Consider the following 20,243-nt stretch of genomic DNA (forward strand, 5'->3'; position numbering starts at 1 on the left):
CTTGAGATTCTATGGATATAAACACTATCGCATTCTAAGTTTCCTCCCAAAACATTGGTATACAAATCTCCAAAACAAAATTTTTTTTAACGTTTATTTTTGAGAGAGAGAGAGAGACAGAGAGTGAGCGGTGGAGGGGCAGAGAGAGAGGGAGATACAGAATCCAAAGCAGGCTCCAGGTTCTGAGCACAGAGCCCGACGCAGGGCTGGAACCCACTAACTGTGAGATCATGACCTGAGCCCAAATCGGATGGAACCACCCAGGTGCCCCGACACATTTTTTTTTTTTTTTTTTTTTTGCATCTCACAGCATTATTCAAATGTTAATTCTCCTAGTTATCAGTTATTTATCTCTTGTAAATGTGGTACAATTCTTACTAAATAGGGATTCATTATGGTAAATTGCAATACAAGACAACTTTTACGCTTCAGAAGCCTAATGAGGGGAAATAGCCTGTTTGAATATGGTAACAGATCAAGGAAAAACATGTATGTGGGAATCCATGGTCTTTTCTTTGCAAACTTATTTTTTTTTAAACAAAATGTTTTTCCTATTAGGGTCGCAGCACTATTAAGGTAATCAGTTGATATTTAGTATTTTTAACCTTTCAGAGAAAACATTTCCATTTTTAAAAAACTCATTTAAAAGATTTTTAAGATTTTTAAAAAGATTATAAAGATGATGAAAAGGTCTTTCACCGCTACATGGCATGTAATAGCCGTCAGATTATTTTTTTCCAAATTGTTTATTAGCACAGGTTAAATAAAATTCTTTTAAAAATTAGTATTGGTAAGTACCGTATTCAAGGTATAGGACAGAAGTGATATAGACACATGTTTATTTCTTGAAATTTCCCTAAGGATCTTGAAGGTAGGAACCTCATCTGATTTTGCTTTACACTGTTTCCCTAGCACCTAGCTCACAGCAGGTGCTCAGTAACTACAGAATGAATAGTTTATTTCTCATGTCTCCTTAAGCCAGGAGATACCTCATTCCATCAACTACCCTTTCATTCTCCAACCGCTCCTTCTCTACTGTCTATTGACCCTCAGCAAAATTGAGCATGCTGATCAAGCAAAACCCTTCTGCTCAGCCAGTCTTCAGCCACCTGCCCTCTGTCCTACCTACTTCTCTTCACAGCCAAACTATAAGGCATTCTTAGAAATAAGAGGGGCACCTGGGTGGCTCAGTCGCTTAAACGGCTGACTTTAGCTTGGGTCATGATCTCGTGGTCTGTGAGTTCGAGCCCCGCGTCGGGCTCTGTGTTGACGGCTCGGAGCCTGGAGCCTGCTTTGGATTCTGTGTCTCCCTCTCTCTCTGCCCCTCCCCTGCTCACACTCTTGTCTCTCTCAAAAATAAATAAACATTAACAAAAAAAAAAAAAAAAAGAAAAGAAATAAGAGAACTGTGGTAGGGAGACTTATTTTGGTCTCATAGAGGTCCCAGCTCTGACCTTTGCTAAAAGTCCTTCATCCCAGGGATGGAAAGAACAGAAAGATTTCCCCACAGCTCATTTATACCTTCCTGAACCCGGGACTGGGTGTGTAGAAATTATCCATACCTCTGCTCAGTGACAGCTTTGAACTCTAGAAGTGCTGCCATAAAGGCCTGTCCTCCAAACGGATTCTGACTGATGACCATTTTCATATAGTAGATGTGCTGCAGTCAGAATTGAGGACACAACCTGAGTGTGCAGTTGTATATGAGGTGGTGATTGTGGCATCTTCTGTGGCCTGAAGAATTACTGGATGAAGTAAAAGGAAGTTTAAGAAATATTAAAAAAAAAGTCTCCCAACTCTATATAAAGTGGTATTTTATGAAGAGCACAAACTGGAATACACAAAATGAGAATTGAAACTAAACAGAACTTGGGGCACCTGGGTGGCTCGGTCGGTTAAGCGTCCGACTTCGGCTCAGGTCATGATCTCACGGTCCGTGAGTTCGAGCCCCGCGTCGGGCTCTGTGCTGACAGCTCAGAGCCTGGAGCCTGCTTCAGATCCCGTGTCTCCCTCTCTCTGTGACCCTCCCCCGTTCATGCTCTGTCTCTGTCTCAAAAATAAATAAACGGTAAAAAAAAAAAAAAAAAAAAAAAAAAAGAAACTAAACAGAACTTTGGGTGTTGTCTAGGACTTTATGCTGATTCTACGCCATATTGTTGTGGTGATCCTTCACATCTTAAGCCCAGGAAAAAGAGTGAAAGGAATTTCAAAATGACTTTAAGGGGCAATTAACGTATAACAAAGTGACACTTTGAGAAGGAGACAGTAATATCTATCCATATTATCTGCTTAGAGATTTGTATCAAGCTTAGCAGTGATCGAACCAGTTTTTTGAAAACATGACATAAATCATGATCCTGATGGTTAAGTGTCGACTCAGAACCGACCCAAGTTTTGAACTGCTGATTCCCTTTTCCTGCAGATATGGCTAACATATAAAATGTGTCAGATTGTGCAACTGACTTTTCATACAATTAAACTAGTGATATTAGGAAATGACTTTAAGATAAACTGTCAACAGCTCCCTTAATAAATGTGAAAACACAAATCTCTTGGACAAAAATACAAATTTTAAGCAAGAACATTAAAAATTTGCAGACCAAATACCGAAGAACGATTGTTTACACTTAGATTATAATATTGACTTGATGATGATGTAACTGTGTTTCAATCTTGTATCTAAATGATAAAAGATTCAATTCACTTACTGGCCTGCACTGATTATACCAAGAACAAAAACCTCCAAATGATCCATAGACTGCTTTGACAGGATTTGCTTTAACCCAAAGGGTAACTTCCAAGAAAAAGTCACATACACAGATCTCAGAACAGAAATGTAAAAATCCATCAAAGAAATCACCCTCAAGAGAATAACAGCCTTATTGTGTTATTGTACTTTTTAGGATATCACCAATTTTTGATGACTCACATGACAGGTTTTTAAGATCTAGTGGAAAGAATAGGTACACTTAGCCTAAACTCAGTGTATACATGGTCTCCTTGGGCTTATACATGTGTCTTTGTTCACAGAATATTCACACTTTGGGCCACTGGGTAAGTCACACAAACCTTTTGGCTTCAATATTCTCATTTGTAAAATGGGGACAGTATCTACGAACATCATTTCCCAGGATTACTGGCTAGATGAATTAGTTAGAAAATGGTAATGATGCAAATTAATAAAATTAAGCATTCTTATTCATTTTATGTGCTTTTATTTTTTTTAATGCTTAGTAAGTTTTGAGAGTATGCACACACATGACCAAGGGAGAGGGAGACGGAGGATCTGAAGCGGGCTCTGCATGGACAGTAGAGAGCCCGATGTGGGGCTCGAACTCATGAACCCCAAGATCATGCATGACCTGAGCCAAAGTCAGATACCTGGGCGTCCCTCATTTGATGTGCCTTTTTTAGTATTATTTTTGAGAGGGAGACAGTGCAAGCAGGGGAGGGGCAGAGAGAGAGGGACACAATCTGAAACGGGCTCCGGGCTCCAAGCTGGAGGCGCAGAGCCTGATGTGGGACTCAAACTCACCAACTGTGAGATCATGACTTGAGTCGGCCATATGCTTAACTGACTGAGCCACCCGGCAACCCTTATGTGCTTTTACTAATAAAAGCTTATATAACTGACAATGCAATAAAGTAAAAGAAGTAACCATATCTGGCTATCTAATGATTTAGAAATGGTTTCAAAGCTTTTTATCATCAATTAGTGTCAGCTCACAAAGCTCTGGGAAAGCAAATCATCTTTGAGAAGACTCATCTTCCACACAATTAATAACCTCTCAATTTCTCCAAAGCCAATAAGATAATTCTGAAAGAAAGTAATCCTCTTTTCTTGATCCCTTAAAATTTAAAATGTAGTTTTAACCATATCTTCAATCAGAGTTTCATTGTGTACCAGCTACGGTAGTTCCTTAAAACCCAAGTTTTAAATACTGGTTTCTTTTCTGCCCATAACACAGATATCATATTTATATATTACCAGTAACACAGAGGATGTCTTGGTGTAGAACATTTATTTATTTATTCCATGAAACACTCAAAGTTTAGGTCAGTGGGAAATAGTTTTAATCAAAGAATTGTACAATTTCTTCCCACATATCTTGCTTTGTATTAGGAAATGACATTGCGATCCATTTCACTAAAATATTACAAAATATTTACAAGAAAATATTAAAATAACTCAAACACAAAAGGCCAAGATGGGGTAAAATAAACTGTTTTTCAGAAATCTCTACTCCAGTGCCCACAGCACACAAGAAGAGAATCATAACAAATAAGTAACAAAGATCCCCCGATCACGTTTCCAAAGAACTGGAGAAGGGGAACAAACGGGATGAAAATGGTGGTATGAAGGGAATGGATGTTAGCAGCACGGCTTCAATAACCAATCTATTCTGAATGAAATAACTCTGTCTTATATGCAACAAATTCTGAACAAGGCTAAATTTTAGGATATTCCTTGAACTGAAATTTAAAAATACCCTGACAGTGAAAGCAGCTCTTTCACTAAGTTTAGTAAGAGCCTCTTTCCCCACGAACCACTCATGTGAACAGAAACCTGTTCTGGCATTAAAAGCTGTCACAGTAGCCCTTCCATTTCTTTCATGAAAGCTTCATAAACATCATCCTTAGTTTGCACTGAGACCGGGACAGATGGACCAGATTTGGGGGCTGCTTTGGCAAGAGGCACAGCAGAATCATCCTCTGACTTTCTTTGGGGAGCAGCAGCGGCCCCTTTATTCTCCCGACGTACCCTCAACGCAGTGGGCACGAATCGAGTAATCTCTGCCTTGGGATTGGTGATCTGTGGCTTGGCACTGATGGTTGCGGTGGCTTTCTTCTCAATGGTGGCTGCGCTTGTATCATCCGCCTTGGGTCGCTGAATCAAGTTGGGTGGAGCACTTAGAACCCCCGGGTTCGGCAAGGGAGCTGGTGGGAAAAGCCCAGGTGGGGCAGGTCCAAGTGGAGGCACCAAAGGTGGGCGCATCATGCCAGGACGGGGTGGAGGGATACCTAAACGAAGGCGAAAACGGGCTGATGAATACTACGTGAGGCCATTTTAACCATTAAAGATGTTAAAAACACAGGTTGACAGTTTTTTAAAAATGGGCAATTTAGAAAAAATAAGCTAAAATCATGCTGCTTGCTATTTGAAACTCAGGAATACTTTTTGATAGGAAGGAATATTTTATCATGAAATTGTATTCACTTTCTTTTTTTTTTTTTAACGTTTATTTATTTTTGAGACAGAGAGAGACAGAGCATGAACGGGGGAGGGTCAGAGAGAGAGGGAGACACAGAATCTGAAACAGGTTCCAGGCTCTGAGCCGTCAGCACAGAGCCCGACGCGGGGCTCGAACTCACGGACTGCGAGATCATGACCTGAGCCGAAGTCAGCCGCTTAACCGACTGAGCCACCCAGGCGCCCCAGGAAATTGTATTCACTTTCAGTTTGTGTCCCTGTACTTATGTTTTCTTCCTCTCAGAGTAATGTACTATTTTAATCTATAAAGTTGACAACACCAACTGGTTTCAAGTAGGATGTCACCTTTGTCAAATTTCAAATCTGACAGCCCAAGACACTATACTAGCTGTGTAATGCAGATACTATCAAGGCCAAGGTTGGGGGTTTCATTCTCATGCGTTATTTACTGATTTTCACACCATTCCTCCCCTGAAAAAAGTAGCCCAATGGGCAGGAAATGTAATTCTAACCTTGGAATGAGAGAACGTAACTAATCACAGTATGTCACCACCACTGGAAAAGAATTCGTGTCCTTTTGATGGTTCAGACATACCATTGTCATTTACTCAGAACCTCCAGATTATTTTTCTTCAAACACCACTTTTAAGATTGAATACAAAGTACCAAGTTTCACAGAACCTAAGATGCTATTACTTATACAGACTCATAATTATTCCGGATACCACTGAGAATCCGGGGAGCTTAAAAGGCGGCTTTCACATTAAACAGGGAGTCAATGTAATAAACTAGAAATACACATACCACACAAACTAAGAGTGTAAGGAAATCTGCATATTTCACACTGATACCGGTTAAGAGAGGAGGGGGAATCTGCCTTATAATTTTAAACTTTAAATTCATACTCATGTAAATAAATGGAATGACTTCAGAATTAGAAGCGTTGCCTGTCCCTGTCTGTGCAAAACACCTTACTCAAATGGAGAATTTAATCCAAGGTGGTCTTTGGCTGGGAAAAATCCTTCATACGACAGACAGAATCCAATGCAAATACCCTTTGGAAAAACTCAACTTCAACCTACGCCAAAAGCGATTTAAAAACATTTTAGAGGGGCGCCTGGGTGGCTCAGTCGGTTAAGCACCCTACTTCGGCTCAGGTCATGATCTCACGGTTCGTGAGTTCGAGCCCCGCGTCAGGCTCTGGGCTGATGGCTCAGAGCCTGGAGCCTGCTTCCGATTCTGTGTCTCCCTCTCTCTCTGCCCCTCCCCAGTTCATGCTCTGTCTCTCTCTGTCCCAAAAATAAATAAACGTTAAAAAAAAAAATTAAAAAACAAAAAACAAAAAAACATTTTAGAATACCTCTTGACTTCAGGATATCGAAATGTGACAATATGCCTTAGAGCAGGATGAAGTATGTGGTAGTCAAATTTTTGTAGTATAAATCAAAAGCTTTACCTGGAGGCGCAGGGGGAGGTAGCCTTGGTGGGGGTCCCCGAGGAGGAGGGCCAGGAGGCAGACCTGGAGGTGGACCTGGGGGAGGACCAGGGGGCCGGCCTGGGGGTGGGCCTGGAGGTAAAAGTCGGGGTAAAGGCCCTCGGAGCCCTGGCATTCCAGGTGGTCTCAGGAATGGAGGAGCTCCTGTAAAGAGAAAAACGGCAAATTAGCATAAGACAAATAACATGAAGTAGGTAACTGTGGTATAAAGGTAACTCCGATGTGGTCTGACTTATCATTTTAACTTGAAATCAGGTAACTTCAAAAACTGACCAAAACATTATGGAAACTGAATTCATTCAACAAATATCTGAGCACCAGATAGGGTAGTAATTTTGTTATGGATCATTTCTCTTTATATCCCAGCACTGAAAAAAAACATACTCAATCACAGCTCTGCTGGGCTAGACATTGTACAAAGATGAGAAGAATTCTTAAATGTCCAAAATAAAGCTGAAAATGGAATACAGAGCAGGGTGCTTTAAGAATTCCCCTGAAACACAATAAGATATTGACAAGGACCACTGAAAAGGGCGTAAGATAGGTAATTTGCTTTTGCACCACCAATTGGAAAAGGATAAACTCAAGTGAAAAAACTTAACTGGCCAACTGCAGGATGAACAACTATAAAATCATAAATGGCCAAGAAGTTCGCATTTTAAATAAACTTCTTATACTGGTATGCCAAACTACATTAATACTGATCACTTTTATCTCTGAAGACTGACATCCAACAATTCCCAACCAAAGAAGGATACTTGATAGTATTTACTGTGCCCTAGTCTCACTAGCTATCAATTTAGAATTCGGCCAGCCTGTCATATTAAAAAGCAGTACTAAAGAAACCCCCAGTTTCGTATTCAGTTTCTGCCTGCGAACGTCAGAAGTAAAGAACCCTGAAAAAAGAAGACCTTTGGAGAAAAAGACGGCTGTCGTAAGTACTATACATTGCAAACAGTGCTGTAGGAATAAATCGCACTTATCCTTTCTCTCTTAGGGTATCAGAAGAAAACATCAGCACTAATGATGTATATTTTTGAAATAACTTCATCATTCTAATCACAGAGAGATGTAATTATTTTTCACAATACCGAAGTGCTAATTTACCTGGAGGTGGTCCAGGAGGAAGGCCAGTAGGTGGTCCAGGTGGCCGTAAAGGTGGAGCAGGGGGTGGTCCAAGAGGAGGTGGTCCTGGCATGGGAGGTGCTTGTATCTGAGAAGGAGGAACAGACTGTGGGGGAGCTTGCTGCTGTGAAGAGGCAGCAGATGTGCCATCAGAAAGAGATTCCTCTTTATGCTGTTTCTGTGATTGCTTTTCCGCTTCAGAATCATCAGAATCATCTTCATCATCATCCTCTGAAAATTCTTCTACTTCTCGTCCCTCCTCTGGGATTTCCTGACCTAAAGGAAATTTTAAACCAGGTAAATGGGACTGATTCATTTTTTACAGTCTGCAAAAAAGTGATGCCTGAAGACACATGCTCAATTCAGTGCTTTCTTACAATTATCTCAATAGTCTTCTTCAGTAAAATACTTAGATGTGGAAGAATCAAACAGTATTCCACTCATCTATGTTAGTGGAGCAGAGGGAAATAAGCCCAGGCTTTTGAACAAGACCGACCTGGATCTAAATGCCAGTGTAACAACTTACTAGCTGGGCAACTCTGGACAGCTTACCTTAATGTCTCCAAACCTAAAACAGGATTTATTATTTACTTTAGCGTTGCTGAGACACTAAATGGGAAACCATATGTAAAGGAACTAGCAGGAGGAAATATCCAAAAGGTGATTTCACGCCTCTTTCCCAGTTTTACCTGCCATTCGAAGCATCATGGCTTGAAGAGGAGTCAGCTCCTTCATGTTCTTCTTTTTCTTCCTTGATTTTCCAGGCATATCTGCAAATCTTACACTCAGACCTTAGGGGCCAGGGGAGGGAGAGAATGGGGTAGATCAGGAACAACAAAATTCAGTAAATGCTTACTATATAATGCTATAAAGCATCAGATATGATGGCTGCCCACTATTTGGCAGAAGTTAAGTGCTGAAAGAGCCATATAAAAGGTAATAGAAGAAGTGCCCACTGGTGGTAAACATATGCAATTGTGATTTCAAATCCATCAATTTTAAAAACTTGAAGAATACCATCAATATCTTTATGCCTGTAAAACTGAAAACCCTGATAAGAGACAGTTCTCTCTAAAAATATAAATTACAAAAATTGGCCAGAGATAAGACCAGAATTTATAGAATTGAAGTGGCAGTTAAAAATCTTTTTTTAACCTGGCCCAAATAATTTTTACAAGGAACTTCAGGCAAATGTGGGAGTTACAGAAATTTCCTGTAAAAGGGCACAGGAAAAGACAGAATGCAATCCAGAACTCATGAAGCCAGCACAACCCTGATACCAAAACTAACCTACTATAAAATACAGTTGACCCTCGAACAACATGGGTTTGAATTGAGTGGGTCCACTTATGCATGGATTTTTTTTGTGATACAGTACAGTACTGTAACTGTACTTTCCTTATGAATTATTCACACTATTTTCTTTCCTCTAGCCTACTTTATTGCACGACTGTAGTATATAATACACGCAACAGACAAAATGTGTGTTCATCAATGGTTTGTGTTATCGGTAAAACTTCTGGTCAGCACTAGGCTATTAAGTTTTGGGGGAACCAGAAGTTATGCACGGATGTTCTGATTGCACACAGGGTCGGAGCTCCTAACCCCGGTGCTGTTACACCCACCTGTATAACCAAACAGAATCTAACAGTGTTTTAAAAGAAAAATACATCATAAACATGTAGGGTTGGCCCCAGAAACGCAAGGTGAGGTTTAACATTAGAAAAGCCATGAATATGGTTCATTACATGAAACAACTTAAAAACCATAACAACATCCCAACAGATGCTTAAAAATATTTATTACAAAAACTCTTAGCAAAGTAGGACTAGAAGGGACCTTTTTAACCTGATAAATCAAGCTATCTACTAGACGCTATTAAACATGTTGCCAAAGGGTACAACATTGGAAGCAATCTTTGTTGGTAAACATTTACAAAGTTCCATGTGGGCAGGGCTTTAGTTGTGTTCACTTTGTATCCTTTGTCTAGGAAAATTCCTTGCATACAGTACAAAATGAACAAATATTAGGTGAATGTCAAATCATAGTTAGGATAGCCACTTTCAGCACATGTACACTGATGAGTATGTATGAGTAACAAAAGGTGGCAGGAAAAGGGAAAAATGAGGCAAAGGATCACACAATGCCAGAGAAAAATGGAGCTGCTGTGGCTCTAAGGACTTGCTGTTTTTGAGTGCTAGCTCCTATGTAAGTCCTCCATAACTTTTCGTTACCAGCTCTATACACCCCTTTAACCAAGTTTTTTGGTTTGCAACCATGATTTTTAAGAAATATCAGAGGAAAGATCTGTCATCATTATAAATACATCAGTAGTATTACTAACACATAAATATGGTATTGTAGGTTACAAAAACAATTTTAAAAGAAACTGCAAGACTACAGAGGTGTGAGAGATTATTATACATTTTGCACTGCTCAGTTTCTATCATGATGCTTAACATTTTCTTGATGAATATCATAACTACTTTTTAAAAGTACACGTAACTCAGTCCGATTTTGTAATAATCAAATGGACACATAACCTACATTTTGGATGTTTCCATTACATCATGACTCACTTGCAAGTGTACCTGAATTATAATTGTGGTCTGGTTCATGTGAAGACACAATGAACACAGAAAATTTAAGTTATTTAAACAGACTTATTAACAAACAAACCAACAATGTGAATATGGCTTTCTCAGTATGGTTGTGTGCTTATTCTCCTTTTTTCCTACACATCCCCATAAAAGTACATCCTCATGCTGTTGAAATAGTTATTTTTCTCCCCAAGTGGACTTTATTACATAGGCTTCTTTATTACATACACTGCTTAATTTATTTTTCCATCACAAACATCCACCGAGTACTTAGTATGTGTCAAGAACTTTTAAGATTGAGATATAAAGATGAATGGAGCTATGATCCTTCCTTTCAAGATATTCACAATTATTTTTACAGATGTATTAATAAATCAAGACCTTTGCCTTGTGTATTTATTGATCAATACCATGGACCTTTCATCAGCACATACCTGACTTTTTTTCTTCATTGTTGTCTCTTTCATTATCATCACGGTGCACAAATTCGTCCCCTTCACTTTCTCCATCTGATCTGTCAGTGTCGCTGTCATCAGTACTGTCATCATGCTTATCTTGATCCATGTCCTCAGGATACCCATCATCTTCACTGGTGCTGGAAACATCGTCGTCATGACCCCGTTGAGCTGACAAAGTAGGAGGGAGCAGGAAACAAGTATTACTACTGGATCCTCCACATACACACGGGGTCTCAGAGCACAGAAAACTATTATTTAACTCAGAATGACCTACCTGTTTCTGTAGGTTCTGTATATGAACCTACAGATTCTGGTTCTGTATATGAACCAGAAAGATTCTGTATATGATATGAGCTGTTCATACCGTCTAACAATATTTCCATATGGTAACAGTTTTAAAATCTTTTTGATAACGTAAGGTATTTTTTAAAAGGTTTAAATTTGAAAACAAATTCTATATGTGGAAACTTGGATGCACACACATATACAAGATATTTGTTTATATAGAGAACATATAAAACTATGTTCTAGTCTGATGGCAATAAAACTGAAAAGGAAACAAGTATCTGAATCTTAAGGGATTGTTAGTAAGAAGGTGACATCTCTTAATAGAGCCTATTTTAAAACACAATAAACATTTCTATACTTCCTTATGTACAATGCTTTTACTTAAGTAAATTCTATGACTTATCCATCTGTTAGTATGTACATGTAATCCCCATTCATTTTCCAAGTTCTGAGGATGGTAAACAAGATGTTAAACAGGGCCAGCTTAAAAAATGACGGTAGAAAGGTTGTTAAAAGCAAAAGAAACAGTCACTCCTTACCAAGTTCCGGACTATATAACATGTCTTCATCCCGCCTACGAGGGGGAAGATCTAGAGCAAAGCCCACTTTACGGCCATACATTTGCAAGACTTGAGGAGGTGGTGGGCCAGGGGGAGGACCAGGAGGTTTTCTGCCAGGGGGCAAACGTGGAACACCATGACCGAGAAGAGGAAGTATAGAAACTGCCCGCGTTGGAGGTCTACAAAGAAAATTTTACAGTTACCACGTTAATAATGAGAAGATATTTATTTCCTCTTTTCAAACATTTTTGAGGGATTTCTTCATATTTAATCAGGCGGGGCACCACTTACATTCACATTGTCTTTCATTTTCCACTACAATAATTTTGGCACTGGATAGTCAAAAGGTACTTTTAATAAATGCTATCTGATTATGCTACCGCTTCCTTACCCATAGGCTGAGGTCTTTTTAAGGATGGAGGGTGGCTGGGCACCAGGAAGTGGAATGTCCTGGATCAGAATGTTGGAAGGAGCATGCGGCATATCTGGCAAGGGAATACTCTCCACTTCCACGTGCTGAGCATTCTGAAACAAAATTTTTCAATGGTATGGTAAGAGCAAGCCACAAACTCAACACTAAAAATTCACCACCTGCTGCTTCATAAACTGGATTGACTTTCCATTTAACATAAGTATCAGGAAAAAATATCAATACCAATATTTGTCAATATTTCCAAAACCTGTCAATGAATGGAAAAAAAAATCCTTATCACCTCTAAAAGAGACAAGCTCTGCTGCTCTTCTCCCTCCTATCATCAACTTATCCTTTTGGGTTATGGTTTGAAATAGCTGTTTATGGAAATCCAACTATTAAAAGTATCTAGCACCAAAGCCACCCTTTTAAATGTTCTGGATGATAAATAGCACTTACCAATTAACTTAGAAATAGCATATAACCCGTGGAAGAGCTTGGGTTTCTAAAGTTAGTCTGCCTTTGTTGAATTTCTGCCACACACTAGCTGTGTGACTAAGCAAAGTTACTTTAGTTTCCTTATCTGTAAAGCGGGACCGATACTACCTACTTTATAACAACTATATCACTTTTTTTTTTTACATTTTTGAAACAAAATTCACAGTGAAATGTATAAATTCTGTTTTGACAAATGCATATAGTTCATATTCCTGTCGATCCCTAACAATATCCCATAGCAACCACTGTTATAAATTTTTTCATCCACAGATTGGTTTTGCCTATTCTAGAATGTCATACAAATGGAATAACTATGAAAGAAGTTCAACATGTTTTGACACATATCCATGGAAAAATTTTTTTATCCCATGTGGTTTTGAGTATCAGTAGGTCATTCTTTATTGCTGAGTACATTCAATTTTATAAATATACTAGTTTGTTTATCCATTCTCCTATTAATGGACATGTGGGCTATTTCCAGTTTTTGGCTATTACTGTGTTGGCAGATGGATTAATTTCTCTTGTGTAAATATGTAGCATTAGATTTGCTGGCTCATGGAGAAGGTGTATGTTTAGTTTGACAAGAAATTGCCAAGGAGCACCTGGGCGATTCAGTCGGTTAAGTGCCTGACTTCAGCTCAGGTCATGATCTCATGGTTCGTGAGTTCGAGTCCCACACCCGGCTCTGTGCTGACAGCTCAGAACCTGGAGCCTGCTTTGGATTGTTTGTCTCCCTCTCTCTCTCTGCCCCTCCCTGGCTTGTGCTCTCTCTCCCAAGAATAAATAAACATTAAAAAAAAAATTGTCAAGAGGAAGAATATGACCAATTCTCACACTGTCAATTTTAAGAGCAAATCTAAAAACATTTTAGTTTCTCTAAAACTTGATTACCTTGACAGCATCAAAATATTGGCTAAGTTGAGCCCTCTTCTGTTCGTATTCTACTTCTAGCTTTCTCAATTCTTTGTAAATATCCGGATTCTCTTTTTCATAGAGTCGTAGAATACGTTCAAAGGTTTCACGCAGCTTTTTACGCTTGTCTTTCAGCACCTTCTCATTTAACTGTGGTTGCTGCACTGGGTTAAACTCTGAGAGAAAAGAGTAGATATTCAAATTAAACACAAAAACTTGTTTCATTTAGGTTATCAACTAACTATATAATTTAATATAATCTCCCTATATGCTAAAACTTTTAAAAGGGACCTAGACCAGGTATATACTTCTAAAATTTATTATAAAGTACAACAGACATTTGTTGAAATTCCACCCTTTTAAGATAGCCATTAATTTTACTTTCTTTTATAAAAACAGCACCTAATTGATTTCATCATCACTGTAATAAAAATCGATTTTCATTCCCTTACGCGAACAACTTGCTATATAGTGAGGCTTCAGTCAGACCTGACTCTGTCCTTTAATTCGGAGATCCTGGGCACTTTACTTTAATTCTATGATCTTTAACTTCTTCATTTGGAAAATGGGGACATCAACTACTTTACAACAAAGTCTGATGACTTAATGGGATCACAAATAAAATATCCAGTGGTGTCTACCTCACCACTTAATTATTTTTATAGTGGACTGGTGTCTAGTTACCATACAATCCTTTCTCTTTCCATGTATTCAACATAGGGCTTCATTTCAAGTCTTCTGCCCCAAGAGGGATTATCAACACAAGACTCCCAGGCTTGCCTGGTCAATTATACCTGCCTCCCTCCACTCCCCCTGCCAGTGACTGACTCAGAGATCAAATGGCACATGATCCAAACTGAAACTAGATACTTCTCTGAGATTTTAAATGTGGATGTGGAGATTTTAAGTGTGGATCCCTCACAGGAGGGATAAAATAAACCTAAAGCTGAGACCTTGTGTCCCACTAATTCCACACACACATATTTCACCTTCCATCCCAAGAAGTTCATTAGCAATATACTGAATGAGGCTAACAAGAGAGTAGACCAGACAGATACATGAGAGCTTCCCTCTGGGATTTACCAACTATGGGAGTCAATGTACATATTTTTTCTGCCTAAACTAGTTTATACTGAGTTTTATAAACTGTGTTAAGTTTTATAAATTGTAATTAGAGCCCTGATCAACAGTGTTCCCTTCTTTTTTTACAGATAGCAAGTTTAATTATCTTCTTCCCTAAATCCTATTAACCTTGGTGATTTATTTGGAAGATACAGTCTTACATCACACACTATTCTTAGTGTGATTAATACAAGTGTTGAATGCCTGAGTTTTAATCCCAGCTTGCCACTTCCTAACAGCACAACCTTGAGTAAAGTATGTGCCTGAGTTTCCTCACTCATAAAACAGGCGGAACACACCTACCCAAAAGCTGTTGCAAGGGTTAAATAACATCTGGAAAAAAATTGGTAAATAGCAAGATAAGAGCTCAATAAACCTCAATTGTGACTATTATCTCCTTTAAAACCACAAAAATCATTGAAGTCATGTTAATAGGTAATGTCTTGACATCTCAGGGACAGCAACTGTCCATAGTAATATTTAACGCAGAGGCAACAAGTGGGATCAGTTACACATGAACTGGGAAACATCTGGGATCACGCAATCTGACCCAGAACTCTTGCCCCAGCTAAATGCACAAGATTTGCCACATTATTTAACAAAACTTCTAATACCATAATCCCACATAACTGGATTTTAAAAATTCATTTAATGTATTGTTGAGACCCACTGTACCTCTTTTGCTTACTATCTGATTTTTGGCAAACCACTAAAACTGGGAACCTTTGCTAACAAAACTTGGAAAAATCATTTCATTATGCAATTAAAAAAAAAAGGTAGAAGCAAATGTCCATGAACAAATAAATGGATAAAGATGTGGTATATACATACAATGGAGTATTACTCGGCAATCAAAAAGAATGAAACCTTGCCATTTGCAATAACATGGATGGAAGCAGAGTGTATTATGCTATGTGAAATCAGAGAAAGACAAATATCCTATGACTTCACTCACATGTGGAATTTATGATACAAAACAGATGAAGGGAAGCAAAAATAATACAAAAATAGGGAGGGGGACAAAACATAAGAGACTCTTAAATACTGAGAACAAATGGAGGGTTGCTGGATGGGGTGTAGGTAGGGGGATGGGCTAAATGGGCAAGGGGCATAAAGGACACTTGTTGGGATGAGCACTGGGTGTTATACAGAGGGATGAATCACTGGCTTCTATTCCTAAACTCACTATATGCTAACTTGGATGTAAATTAAAAAAAAAAAAATTAAAAAAAATAAAAATTAAAAAAAGGTAAAGGAGGCAGAAAAATAAAAAATCCCATGTTCTGAATGGATCTTTGTGGGTTGGGATAAAATTTCCAGTGGTAGCATCACAGAGACAATTCTCAAGCAACTTTGATTCAAGGAAAGATAATAAGTTATTTGTATGATTCCAGTTATAAAAAAAACTTGTGACACTGAAGATGCATATGAAGAAACTGGGTAAAATTACTCAAAGAAATGTGAAAAAAGGGAGAAATCCTAGTACGATATTCTATAAAATTAGATTTTAAGTATTTGATGACTTCTACCACCTTACTAAGTGGGTCAAGTGTCTGATCTTCTCATTGGGAAAAATGGGAAACTGATAAATTCATGGTGGGGTAATACTTAGATGTACGTTGTAGTTGCCAAAATTAAAAACCAAAACAAACAAAAACCTCCAGAATTCAGTCTTGTCTGGAAAAAACAGGCTTTCATTTTTGAACTGGTCAAAACAGGCTTTCATTACTTCAATAACAATTAGTTCCAGCTAAATAAATGGGATTCATCTTACACTAGGTAAGATCTTCATGTGCAAATCGCTCCCTACCCCTCCATTTTATTCCTCCTGATACTAAAACTAAGCCTAACTGTCAAATGTCATCATGCTTTTGTTTTACTCATGCCTGTGCTGCTCTCCTCATTACCTGCTTGCCTGCCTCCATGTATAAGACTGTTATACCTGCTATGAAATCTAGCCTTTTATAAATTCTTACCCATTTCATCCAATTTCTCCATGTCTCGGATAATCTGTTTGGGATCCTTCATCTTTAAAACTGCAGCTCGTACCATCATGCGCTGTTTTTTGTTCTTAGAGAAACAAAAGAGCACTATGTCAAGAAACTGGACACCCATATGAGTTTTTATTTCCATTTGCATCAAGAATCTGAATCTATTTGAAATGAAGCCAAACTTCTCCTCGGTTTCTAATCTCGTTTCAACCACCACAACCAAAGCTATGTAATTTTTTGCTCTCAAATATTTCAACTTTAGACAAAAAGATAAATGACCATTACTATGTGTGCTTTCTTAGGCAAGTATTTCCTTCAATTTTGTGAGGTCTTTAGCAATTACTTAAAAAAATCTTAGTATTTTTAAGCTTAATTCTAAAACTATATATTAGAGAAAAGTTTTGCAGATATGATACTGAACAATGAACTAAGAAAACCCCATTAAAAGCTATTAAAAATCTGCATTCTCTCAATGTGTTAAAGCATGATACTAAAAAGTAAATACTTTTTTATTCTGGGAAAACACTTTGCCACAAACTCGACAGCTACAAAATGAAAAAAAGGAACCCACAAAACTATTTAGAACCATATTTATTTCCATTCACTAATTCAGTAGCTTTTAACAGAGCAATATGCCTTAATAGCAAAAAGAAATTCCTTTCAAAGATATTTAACTCACTGGGAAAGATAATCAAACAGACAATGTTACAATAGCTCCTCATGAGCTTAACTGCAAAGTTTTTTCAGTTCTGTTTCCAAATATGGTATTTTGGCTTAGTAATTTTATGGTTTGTTAGAAGCAGTATGAAGTATCTTTCCTGACAAATAATTGTAAATATTGTTTTGAAATCCACTAATCCCAAACAGTAAGATGTGCCAAACACCACTACGGCTCATAGGATGCTTCTGAAATCGTACCTTCTTTAATTCTCTCTTCCGGGCTTCTTTTCCTTTAGAGACAGAGAAAACATAAAACTTTCAAATCTTGAACACTAACATTTTCTCCAACTTAATACAGATTAATTCTTATTGTGGGAGGTTGTCCTATGCACTCCAGAATATTTAGGAGCATTTGTGGGCTCTACCCATTAGATGCCAACAGCACCCTTTAATTATGTCAACCAAAGATATCTTCAGAAGTTTTTAAGCTTCTTAAAAAGTAACTATGAATCTGAAAGAAAAAGATGTCACTCTCTCTGCCCTTTCCCCCGATCATGCACACACTCTCTCAAAATAAATAAATAAACTTAAAAAAAATGGGTACTATTTTTTTTGCATGTTTAAAGTTTTCATCATGTACTCCCAAGAACACTGGATAACTTCCTACAACTGACTCCTAGCACAGCTGGTTTTATAATTAAGGCATAATAGATTCTCTAATGTTTGCAATTTTATCACTCCTCTTCTTTATCATTCCATACTAATGGACACTTACGGGCTTGGTCTGTAGGGTTCATAAATTTTCCACTCTTGGTGGATGATGTAGATCTCCGTCCCATGTTGACAACTTGTATGATTTACTTGTTCATAAAAACAAAAAACAAAAAACAAAAACCTGCAAAGACAAAGAAATAGCTTATTTTTCCTCTATTTACAACGTGTCTTCCATTTTATGTTACAAAATTTCTACCAATCTCTTGAAAAGAAACATTCCTTTGATTATTAACTTTTTAAAATGGATCACAACAGACCGACTCTGTCAACTGAAAAGAATCAGAATATGCTTTGACAATATGGGGACAAATCATGCCTACGAAAAACCATTAGATCTTTTCCTACACCCTTCGTTTCTATTTAGGGTGAAAGGGGAATCAAAAGAGAATGGTGGTAATAACGTGAGTTCAAAAAAACAGACAGCTCACTCTTGTCTCTCTCCATGGTTTTTCTTGTCATGTATTCCCAACATCTTTAAGATAGTAAAAACTCATTAATTTAAGGCTATTTAATTCAGATTTCATTCTAATTCAGATAGAATTCTTGACTCTCAAGAGCTTAAAACATAACTAAAGGTGCAAATATTAAAAATGAAAAGTATTATATGCAGGAGTGTCCAAGAATGTCAAGACACACATTTTTACTAGTACCCACTTGATTCCTGATTTGTGCTTTTTAAGATAACTGAAAGGGATGATCGTGCTTGAGAGAAAATACTTTGCAAGTCAAGATTTTTACTAATCTGAGACATTATTATATTACTTCTTTCTCTTGTTCCAATTAAGGTTTAACTTTTTAATGCTTACCCTTCCCAATAATAAAGTTGACAAATTTACTTTCTTTTGAAAGTAGACTTTTATTTATTTTAATTTTTTTTTTTTACGCATTTCTTTCTTTTTGAGAGAGAGAGAGAGAGAGAGAGCAAGCAGGGGAGGGGCAGAGAGAGGGAGACACAGAACCTGAAGCAGGCTCCAGGCTCCGAGCTGTCAGCACAGAGCCCGACGCGGGGTTCGAACCCTCAAACCGTGAGATGGTGACCTGAGCCGAAGTCGGACTCTTAACCGACTGAGCCACCCAGGCACCCCTGAAAGTAGACTTTTAAAGGGTGGGAAAGGGAAGATCATGAGATAAAATTTTTAGTAGCCTATATAAGTAATTATACCTCCCCTTCTTCCTCGTATGAAGATTGTGTCAAGAAAAGTTCACTAGTTAATGCCTCTTTCAGCAAGTGTTCAAATGCCTTGATTTCTGCTAAATGCTTCAAAGCTTTTCCAGTGGCAACTAATTCACCCTGCGCAGGATTTCCTTCACAGAAAAAACTGGGAGTCGGGGAGAAAGGAGGTGGGAACAAGCAACATTAGTAGAAATATAGGCTCCCGTAATCTTTGATGACTTGTATCTTTTTGCTGTTTTCTCAATTACCCTCAGGCTCCTGTTTTGACCTTCCTCTCCCGCAACTGTGACAAAGAACAGATACTAATTAAAGAGGATTTCTACAGAAGACCATGGAGCCTTAGTCTGCACGAACTACTTTTGGTTTAAAAGCAGAAACGACAGGGAAACTGGGCCACAAAACCGTGGGGAAACTAAATTTAACCGAAGAGGCAGCAGTGGGACGGAGCCCAGTTTACCAAGGGAAGCAACAGCAGCAGCAACTGCCGAAACCATAGCGACGGTTGACCCTGACTCGAGGTACAAGAAGACGTCAAATCTAAAGCAGCCGGTCAACGAGCACAGGCAGGAGGTGGCGCTAACTGACTCGGGTGAACAGCTGCTGAAACGCTGGAAGCCGCACCGCCCTTGGCTCGAAGATCCCCCGGTCCGCGACCCGGGAGACCCAACCGCGGAGAGGAAGAGCGGAGCTGACGGGCCTGGTGTCCCCGAGGCAAACGCGCGGGCCCGGAGAAGGGTCGGGAGAGATGATGGAACGGAGTGGAACAATCCTGCACACTCACACTTCTGCTGGGTTCCTGGGACTGCAGGAAGCGGGGATGGGACGATTCTTGGCCTCTTTTACCTCGTAGGGGCCTTCACCTCTGCCTCCCGGTCAGCAACCCTGCCACCGCCATCTTGAAACCTCGCGCCCCTCCGCCATCCTTACGTCACTTCCTATCCCTATTGCCGGAGATCTTAGCG

General features: G+C 38.7%; 1 protein-coding gene across 5 annotated transcripts; it reads right to left on the reverse strand.

The window, feature by feature from the left end:
• Positions 1–4,003: 4,003 nt before the first annotated feature.
• WBP11 (WW domain binding protein 11) lies at positions 4,004–20,204 on the reverse strand. Of its 5 annotated transcripts, none has more exons than XM_042991811.1 (14): positions 20,125–20,204; positions 19,530–19,564; positions 19,270–19,426; positions 18,109–18,228; positions 17,592–17,623; positions 16,659–16,752; positions 13,540–13,736; positions 12,130–12,263; positions 11,718–11,917; positions 10,867–11,058; positions 8,522–8,623; positions 7,815–8,108; positions 6,669–6,851; positions 4,004–5,022 (listed from the first exon to the last, which is right to left on the reverse strand). In XM_042991811.1, the coding sequence occupies exons 4-14, from the start codon at positions 18,170–18,172 to the stop codon at positions 4,589–4,591; spliced, it is 1,926 nt and encodes a 641-aa protein (XP_042847745.1). In that variant the 5' UTR covers positions 18,173–18,228; positions 19,270–19,426; positions 19,530–19,564; positions 20,125–20,204; the 3' UTR covers positions 4,004–4,588. The 5 variants fall into 5 exon arrangements, with proteins under 5 accessions (XP_042847745.1, XP_042847741.1, XP_042847742.1 ...); XM_042991807.1 differs by having other exon boundaries at positions 20,063–20,148; XM_042991808.1 differs by lacking the exon at positions 19,530–19,564 and having other exon boundaries at positions 20,063–20,148.
• Positions 20,205–20,243: the final 39 nt, after the last annotated feature.

The sequence above is a fragment of the Panthera tigris genome, chromosome B4 (genome assembly GCF_018350195.1).
Source record: "Panthera tigris isolate Pti1 chromosome B4, P.tigris_Pti1_mat1.1, whole genome shotgun sequence".
In the NCBI taxonomy this organism is placed as follows: Eukaryota; Metazoa; Chordata; class Mammalia; order Carnivora; family Felidae; genus Panthera; species Panthera tigris.